The following is a 9,584-nucleotide window of genomic DNA, read 5'->3' on the forward strand; positions in this document are numbered from 1 at the left end:
GGTTGTGCCGTGGCAGGGCGGGTGGGGGGGCGCCCAGCCATGACCCTGGTGCTGCCCATGAACAGGTTCTGCGAGCCCATTGTCTCGGACGGAGCCGCCTTCCCCCAGCCCCTGTGGGAGCCGCACTGTTGCAGCAAGGCCAGCGCCGCGGAGCCCGGCCCGGCCCCGCAGCCCGCGGGCGGGGCGCCCTGCCAGCCCCTGCCAGGTACGCGCCCTGCTCGGGGCCACGGGGTGGAGGGGGGTTGCTTGCACAGTCCCTCCCCCTGCCAAAAAAACAAGAAGCCCCCTGGGCAGTGTGAGGAGGGGGCTGCTTGGGGGCCCCTTGGCACCAGCCAGCCCCGCAGGCCTGGGGAGGGGATGCAAAGACAGGTGGCAGCAAAGCCACTGCCCCCCTCTGCGGGCACTGCCAGGCAGGGGCTTCAGCAGCCCCACGCTCCGCTCGGTGGCTCTTAGGGTGCACAGAGCCCTGCTTGGCACGCGGGCGCGCAGCCCGCCCCGGTTTCTTAACTGCCCTAGGGCTCCGGCTGCCCCAGGGGTGGGTTTTTAATGAGCCAAGGGGGCTTGGGAAGAAGGGTGCCAGGGAGGGTGAGACGGTCTGGATTGTTACCCAGCTCAGCGCAGGTCTTGCTGACCGCTGGGCATGCCAGGTGAAGGTAGGGAGTAATGACGGGTGCTGCTGTAAAATATAATGCTCCATGCAGACGTGTTACATTTTTCCCCCCGCTTTGCCACAAGAGGTAGTTAAAAGCTGCTCCTGTTCATTTACTGGAGCACATTCTCTTGCCCTTGTCATTTCACAAGTTCCTTTCTGGTTCTCCCCCTCCCGGGAAATAAAAGCCTTCTGAAACAGAAAGATTGTCCACGACCGAATTTATTACGGTTGCGTGGAATTTATTTCAGTGTCGCAATGTAAAACTTCTTTTAACTCGGGCCCCCGGCATCTGAACGCGAGACGCTGAGGAACGCAGTTCTTTGCCTGACTAGCTGGAAAAGTGGGAATGCAAGTTTTTCTAAACCAAAATGTATGAGAATGTCTATATATGCCAGACGCATCAGTTTCCGGTGCTGTTAGCATGACCTTCGGCCGCCCATACATCTAAGGAGTTATTTGTTAGTAAGGTAGAAGTTTGTTTTTGATCGCAACAAATATATAAAGATATGTGGTGGCGATATCCTGCAGCGAGTAGGAAAATGAAAAGTATTTTGTTTGGAGAACCTCTGGCAAGCCGCATGTCATTTGTCATATCTGATTTATTACCCACAGGCTCACATTACAGGGGAATTTCAAATCCTATAACAACATCCAAGATCACATACTTTAAAAGGAAATATGTGGAAGAAGAGGATATTCATCCACCACTCAGCAGCTGTGCACATAAAGTATGTTTTTAATAATCATTATTTTTACTAAGAGATTTAGATGCTTAGTAATACTTGCTTGAAGCAGAAATACTCTACCAAAATGGTGACAATGATCCAGCTGTTTGTATAAAAACAAACAGTTGACACATTTTTGGCCTAATTGTGTTATTTATTGTCATCAAATAGTTTAAGAAACAAAGCAGTTCCTTCAATGAGGATAATAGAAAAGATAAATACTCTGAATCACTTCCTTTTCCCATATAAATGTGTTCATAAACAATTCCACTATGTTCATGTGGGGAGGGGGGCACCTGTTTAGTTTGCCTGCTAAAATTCACTGAGTATGTTTAAAAAAAAAAAAAAGACCCTATAATCTCCCATTCGTTCATTAATTCATTCATTCATCATTGAGTTTCAGGGTAGGTTCTGCATGGGTATACTGGCCTAACATAAAAGCAGAATCACTTAAGGAAAGTATATTCTGCTCCAATATTTATTCTTATTCAAAAGATGATCTTTAAAAGTCAAACAGCATATTTTTATATTTCTTAAACACGGGCAAAAGTGGGGTTATAGAAAACATTTCCCAGGTTTGTGACAGCATTAATTAAAATCTGATGTTACATGAAAGATTTAGAAAACTGCTTATGGTCCTTCTCATTAAGGGTTCAAAACATGCATAGTATAGACTATAGAGCATCCTCAGTTTTGTTCTGGAAGGCATCCTGAAACTTGAAGGGGTGATCTCCACCTGGCAGAATTATTTCTGGTTTCTGTGGCTGTGCTACATTAGAGATTTGTAGAGACAGAGATGTCATATCTGAAAGATAGATAAGCCCTCCACCAGTGTATTTTATTTTCAAAATCTCTAAATGAGTGCCTCTAACAGGTGCTATTCTGACAGCCCTGGAGACTGAAGTCCTGTCTCCAGCTACAAAATGATTAAAGCAAGGACAGTAAGTTTCCCACACTGCCTTGCAATATAGCTCAGCTTTTACTTGGAGGGGTAACCTGCAGGAATGAGAAGGTAGTTTATCTTGTTCATATTTGCTGACAACCTCAGACCTGAAAGGAGAAGGTTGATAGTTGTGGTGGAAAGTCCCGTGGACAGATATTCACTTAGATGTGAACAAGCATTTGTAGGATCTAGCTCAGGTTTAGGCAGCTTAATTTAAGCCACCTAAAGCTGAATCAGGAGCAGTGCATGCAGGTATTCACTGCTTGCTGGGAGGAGGTGGTAGGAGCCTAGCAGGCTCAGGTCCTGGGATGTTGGGTCCAAGGGAAGCTGGTGGGTCTGCGATGAGTTGACAGGTCTGTGGTGGGAGGGAGGGGAGGAGGCTGCCTGGTCCCAGGGGGAGGCAAGGCGGTGTTGGTCAGAGTTAGGGGTGTGGAGCAGTGGGGCATTAAAACAGCACACCCTGAGGCTGTGGAGAGTGGCTGGACTTGCCTAGCCCTGGGCCTGTGCTGTGAACACATACAAGCATTCACTAGATTGAGTTAAACCTCGCTAGGTTGGATTAACACTCTGCCAATCTAAAGTTAATTCACCTCAGACCAGAACTAATTCTAGATTGGGGCACGCCATTGCTAGGGTGACTTAAGCCCTGTGCATGCTTGAGCCCTGGGGCATTTAGATTGCCCTAACCTTGATTAGGGCAGTCTAAAAGTAATGCTTGTATGTACCTTTGGTGTGGAGCAATTACAAGATCCCTTCAGAAATCTGAGAACACCAATCACAGAGTACCAGTTTTCAGTTACTGATGGCATTGGTTCTAGTAATTTATTGACCTAGAGATGGAAGCCTATCCTATTAGTACTTACCCAGTTCACTCTGTCACTCAGTCTATACAATATACTAGCTCTACTAAAAAATGTGCTTGCATATAGCATATTTTTAAAAGCCTCTAATTGCCACCATTTCTTTTGTCCTTGTGGTTTTTCACCTCCTTGTCTACTTCCCTCCCTCCCCATAATGAACGCGTCTTTGTTGGAAAGGGGCAGACAATTTTTTTTTGTGGGGAGGAGGGAGGGAGGGAGGGATTAAATTGAAGACCAGATATAGGCATTGAGTTCCACAGTAAGTCTGTTTTATGTTATTGTTCTGTTGCTATTGCAAAAACGTATCATGTAGGAAATCTGAGGTCACCAGTTTATTCTTTCAAGCACAAGTAAATTTTCTAATTTGCAACATTACTGCTAGGGGGAGAGACAAAGGGAGATATTTCCCCCAGGCTTACTTGAATTGCTCACATATGTTTATACTCCTCTTTTCCCCCATTCATATGGACTAAGAAAGAGGCATGTTCTCAGACTTCCTTTTCCCTTTTGTCTAGTCACCGTGCGTGTGACCTGTTCAGTTGGTGCTGCAGTAGGATCTGGGTGGCAGAGCATTCACACCATAGTGCTTTGGAACTTGCTTCTACTGGTGGTCTTTCATGGCACAGGTCTAGTGCTTTTCAGGTCACAATGCAAGGCTTGTCTCTTTGGTGAAGTCTTTAATGAGCTAATGGATTATTTCTACAGCAGGGCATAAAGGACTCTGGTTAACCTATGGAGTTAATTTAAGTTAAAGCTAGAAATGTATTGTAGAAAATTATTACACCAGAGAAGAAAGTTCTGGTTGTGAACTTATTTGAAAAATAGTGCTAATTTTGGCTTCTGAAATGAACTGTGCTTCTACTGGTCTGTGCAGGGCAGACAGCAGCAGGCTGTGGGAAATACTACATGGTGTATGGGTACTGAGTACTACTGAAAAGTAGCTGTGTAGCAAGCTCTCCTGTCCCTTATAGCCACCATTTCCCACTGCAAAAATTCTGAAGCCACATGGGAAAAGGAGGAATGACCAGGCTGCAGATGGGGAAAATGAGAGCAAGCTCTTTTCCTCCTACGCAAATTTTCCTGTTCTAAAAATGGAAATTAATTAATGTTTATAGTAGCAGATACTACCCCTCTGTACTTTGATTCCCAGGGTAAGGATCATGGTGAAGAAACCATGGCCTCCTGGGAGTAGTAACCTGTTCATGCTACCACTCCTGAGAAGGAAGCCCTACAAAGAAGCAGGGAAAAGGGAACAAATTTGTGGGCTTAGAGCCAGGGTTTTTTTTACAAATCCCATCCTTTTTAGTTTCCTGACTTCGTCCCTGCCTATATATGTTCCCACTAGTCCCATGGATGGCTGGGTGTATCACTCAGCCCAACAGCTGCAATCCAGATGCTGCAATCCTTTTGGATTGCTTTTTTGGTCACTACACACATTTTTGTATACAATTGCACTGTAAGAGTTTGGTTAATGGAGACTCCTCATTGCAAGAGCCTGTTTAATTGCTCAGTCACTTCTGGCATGTGAACTGGCTGTTGACTGAGCCTTGTTTAACTTTAGATGGTCCTTGTTGTGATGGCCATATAGCGAGAATCCACCTTTCAGCTTAGCACTGGAGAAATCCAGCAGTGCATAGGTTCCGCTGTTAACAAAAAAACCCCTCCATACATTATCAGTATATCGATGCAGGGGAATTACAAATGGAGGTTACGCATACAGAAAATAAAGAGTCAGATTTTTACAACTAGTGTTTGGTCACTCAAAAACCTGGATTTGTGTATGCTTGCTTAGTCTTTTATTTTTTCAGTTCAGATGCTGGTCAGGAGCTCTGGCTACCAACAATTGGGCCTTGGAATATATGGATATACAAACCTCGTAGCCCAGGTTGAGATCACTTGGGAACTCTGGCCCACCCAAAGTGTAAAACAGTGGATTTGTACGCTGTCAATAAAGTGCTTAATTCTGTAATTGCATGAAGTGAAATTGGCTCATTCTTTTCTGTCTTTTGTGTCTCCGTTTTCAGACAATCTCAGTTTTTGAGGAGCGGGCCCATATTCTCTACATGTCTTTGGAAAAATTAAAATTTATTGATGATCCTGAAGTCTACTTGCGGAGATCTGTCCTTATAAACAATTTAATGAAGAGAATCCATGGAGAAATTATCATGCAAAACAACTGGTGCTTCTCTGCTTGCTCTTTTGGCAACACCTCAGCACAAGAATGGTTCATGTCACAAGACTGTCCCTATAGAAAACGTCTCCGGATGGCAAAAGAGGAATGTGAAAAGTTCCATACATGCTGCTTTTATCAAGAGTGTGGCAGTCACTATTTAAATTTGCCATTCTCTGTTAATACTAATGGGGAAAATTCTTCCTCCTCCTCTTCCTCCTCCTCCCCTATCTCTTTGCCAAGTTGTTCCCAACAGGTGGATTATGGCATTGGCAATGCCCCTGTTTACAGGAGTGATGACCATATACTTGCCAATGAAATATTCATTACTAATGCCAGGTCTCATGGTAATCAGGAAAAGGCAAAATTAAATGATGAGAAAGGAGGTAATGAAACTGAACGAGATGGTGTCACTCTAAACTGTGAACCGATGAAAGGCGACCTTGCTCTTGAATGTAAAGGCAAATTTTATGATTATTTTGAGACTGGATCTAATGACAAGAGCAACATAAGTGAATCTTGGAAAAAATCCTTGAGGAAAAAGGAATCTTTACCAAGTAACAAAATGTGCTGCAGCAAAGGAAGTAAAATATGAGACACCCTTTTTTGCTGTAACTTTGACGCATGCACAGCATGTTCAGTTATCTATCAAAATTGTATTTTGAATGGATTTTTTATAGTTTTGTACAACTGATACAATCATGCCACAAACGTTATGTGTATAGTTTTAAATGACTGGAGAGCAGATTGCCTAAAGCATCTGTATGATCAACATCAGTGAGCTATTTATAAATATGGAGACTTCATAAAGAGCACAGTTGAATTATTGCTTACAATTATAGTTTAGCTTTTGTTACTGAAAATACCAACAAACCAGCTGGGGAAAACATACCCTTTTATATATCCCCTCCCTCAAAAAGTCTACCATTAATTAAAAGGAACCCCCATTATGCTTACCAATTAATTAGATGTTTGGTAAACAAATTGATATTACCAACAAGGGTGGTCTGCTTCTTGTAAGACAATATTCATTGTGAGGAAACACTGGTTATGGTGGTTGGGGAATTAACTCTACATACTCATACTGACACAGTTAAATTCCTGTATTCATTCTTATTCAACTGACAAAAGCCAGGATGTAACATAATGAAATACCTGTTCATTGGATCTTAATCAGAAACACCACATACAGCACAATCACCTGCATGTTTTCAGCTCAGAGGCAATCAGTAATGAGGTGTATGGTGGTTTGTTGTTATACAGGGCAGATATTTTTTGTGCCTTATTTTTTTACCTTAATTTTTGCCAGTGTGAAAATTAAGTATAAAATCAGAGCTACAGCAGGGACTTAACCTAAACAGAAAAGAAAACCAGGGTGGATCAATTTTATTAAAAATCTGTAGCCTTTGAAATATCAAGTTGAACTTCCTATTGAAACATCTATATTCTTTCTTTTTGATGCTCGATTGCTTTTTGATTTGCCATCCTTAGGAAGGGATTTAAGAAACAATAGAGAGATGTCTCTTGTAAACAAGCATTAGATGCTTGAGCATTTCTATGGCAACTGTCTGTTGCAGGGGCTCTTTTTGTATAATGAAGTTCATGAACCAGTGGCATGTTTTATACTTTATTCTGTTTCGCATAATTTCTCTCTTTTAGATTGCAAAAGCATGCAGGGGTTTTATATGACTTTTGCTGTTGATTTTTAAAAGACAAGCAGAACAAAGAGCACAATGTTAATAAATGACGTGGCGATAACATTTTATCTGAAATGAATGTATGGGTTTTACTTAAAAAAAAAAAAAAAGATTATTTTGGAGAAATGGGTGGAGGTTTCAAAAGTTAGGGACAAAATGCAGTCATTTTTGGTTATACCATTTTAAAATGCACATTTTTGCAACCATGCTTAATATGGTGTTCAGGGGTGTGCTAAGAATATTGTGTGTTCTGGATCCACCACATTTTGGGGTTCCCACAGCCTTCCCTTCCCCCCTCCCCAAACTGGCAGGAAGTGCTGTGTGTAACAGTGAAATCCAAGTCACACATGATGCCTAATTACTTTCTGTTTGTGCTTGGGGACATTGAAAATCCAAACTGTATCTCTTTCACATTGGTCTTGCCCTAGAAACAATCAGCTGTAATCATGCTTCCCACTTTTTACATGGATGCAATTCATCCATGTGCTTGGGACCAGATCAGTTGCAGCAAGGCAGACAAGGGACTTGAGAGTGGTCCACTAGAATGAATTCCAGCCTACCTGCACATTTCAGCTCTCACTGAAACCAGCAGGAAAGCACCTGTGGATTTTAGTGGCATTGAGTCAGGCTCTAATTCATCACTGTACTGGGCCTTTAGTAGACTGTCCACCCTGGATTCCAAGGACACTGTCTTAATTCTCCCCTGACATTATTACTTTTAATGGCAAGTAACAGCAGTGCTCCAGAGTCAAGGCTTTAGGGCATCTTTCTCTGATAAGTACAGCAGTCACCCTTAAAAGCTTGCCAGTTAAAGCAACCTCACCCTTTGCAATATTCCCTATAGGATGCATGGGAAGTGATGGGGGAAAAAGTCTCAGATAGCTTTTATTTAGTCTGTAACATGAAACTGGCAACTTTGTAAGGGTTATAATTGGAATAGGAATTTGGCAACAAAGAATGGAGCCCACCTGATTTCTCCAAGAGGGAAGCTTTTTTATTATTAATAATAATATTAAGTATAGATCTCATTCATACAGTGTATGAGTAGGATCATAATTTATGCATTTGTCCACAAGGACCAATTTTTTAAAAGCTGATTTTCTTGTGTTATACCCAGATAGTCTAGTAACGTCTGCTCTTTTATTTTCAGTCTTTGATAAACATTTGATGTTTTCAGCTTAAATATTAGATGCTTGTATACTAATGTTTTGTTGTAGTAAAGTGAGGTTTCCTTGATATATATTTATTAAAATGACCAAAATTCATTTTAATTTTATACCTCTAATGGCTACTGGATCCTTTTTTTCCTTTTTCGTCTCCCAAATAAATTTGGAACGTGTTCCTGTACTGCAGAGGTTTACATTAAAAGAGGTTCTTGTACCACAGGTATGGACCAACACTGAGTTCTAAGCTGTACTCTGAAGCACAATTTTAAGATATGCTGAAAAATGTAGCAGATATGTTTGAGGTGTAAGCTGGGCATTTAGCGCTTGGGTATTGTGAAGACCAGCATTTGGCCAAATTTTGCAAACTGTAGCATTCTCGTAGAGCCTACGCCCATAGAGCATTGTACGTTTGTGAGGTGTTGAGTGTCATCAACTCTGTGTATGGGCAACGCATAGTGGGTCACGTGCCCCCCCCTCCCTGAGATTGGCCCTCATTGGCTGGGGAGTGGGGGTGCAGAGTGAAGCACCAGCCGGTGCCCCCCTGAGATTCGCACCGGCTGGTGAGTGGGGGCGCTGAGAGAAGCTCTAGTGGCACTTCTGGTTTTGCTGCCAGTGTTCCCGGGGTCGGCGATCAGCCACTGGTGTCCCCCCAGACTCTGGCCCATGTGGCATGCTGTTCCACCTCAGAGAAAAAGACCCATTAGAGAAAAAGTGCTTCCCATGTAGAAACTTTTTTATGGCAATGATTTTATGGATTGTGTTTACATGTGATCAGCACAGTTCACAACCTGCTTAATTTGCAGTAAGTTGCCAAGTGAATGATAAGCTGCACAGTTTGATTGCTGCGGTTTTTACTTTAAACAGTACCACCTCTCCTCTCAGGTGGAGCACAGCTGTGGTCCCACAGAGTTGAACGGAGAAGTGGCGCTGACTGAAATGAAGGCACAACGATTAGTTGGAGCCTAGCCATTAACTGTGGCTCTAAGTATACCCCAAAATCCTGATTTACTTTGTCTATAAGGTGCAAATCTACCCCACATTCTGCCTGACTTCAGACAAACATGGCTAATTAACTCTCTACTCTCAAACCTGCACCTCTGCAGGGAGCTAAGGAACCTAATCCTGCAAAGTATTCAGGTATCTCTATTATATGTAGTATATGCTGTACAGTATATAGTATTATTAAGGCACTTAGCACCTTGATCCCCTATTAGACAAAATGAGGGGATATAAAATGTATACAAATCTATTATCTATTCTGTTATCTATTCTGATTATATCTATTCTCTAAGAGTGGCAGTGCGAAGTAAGGATAAGTTTATGTAGTGCAAGGCAATGCTGTGCAGACACCCAGTGCTAGCTCTTGGATGG

General features: G+C 42.5%; 1 protein-coding gene across 1 annotated transcript; it reads left to right on the top strand.

Moving 5' to 3' along the window:
• Positions 1-18: 18 nt before the first annotated feature.
• Positions 19-8,274, top strand: SERTAD4 (SERTA domain containing 4). The gene is made up of 3 exons (XM_014521953.2): positions 19-205; positions 1,265-1,380; positions 5,205-8,274. Exons 1-3 carry the CDS (start codon positions 40-42, stop codon positions 5,943-5,945), a joined length of 1,023 nt encoding a protein of 340 aa, XP_014377439.2. The 5' UTR covers positions 19-39; the 3' UTR covers positions 5,946-8,274.
• Positions 8,275-9,584: the final 1,310 nt, after the last annotated feature.

Source organism: Alligator sinensis, unplaced genomic scaffold (genome assembly GCF_000455745.1).
Source record: "Alligator sinensis unplaced genomic scaffold, ASM45574v1 scaffold633_1, whole genome shotgun sequence".
Taxonomy (NCBI): domain Eukaryota; kingdom Metazoa; phylum Chordata; order Crocodylia; family Alligatoridae; genus Alligator; species Alligator sinensis.

What these genes read in the sequence shown, in the direction of transcription:
- SERTAD4 (XM_014521953.2), top strand. Translation starts at nt 40, where the DNA reads ATGACCCTGGTGCTGCCCATGAACAGGTTCTGCGAGCCCATTGTCTCG. An exon ending in GCCCTGCCAGCCCCTGCCAG is followed by an intron (nt 206 to 1,264) that starts GTACGCGCCCTG and finishes TATTACCCACAG; the next exon opens with GCTCACATTACAGGGGAATT. An exon ending in TCAGCAGCTGTGCACATAAA is followed by an intron (nt 1,381 to 5,204) that starts GTATGTTTTTAA and finishes CTCCGTTTTCAG; the next exon opens with ACAATCTCAGTTTTTGAGGA.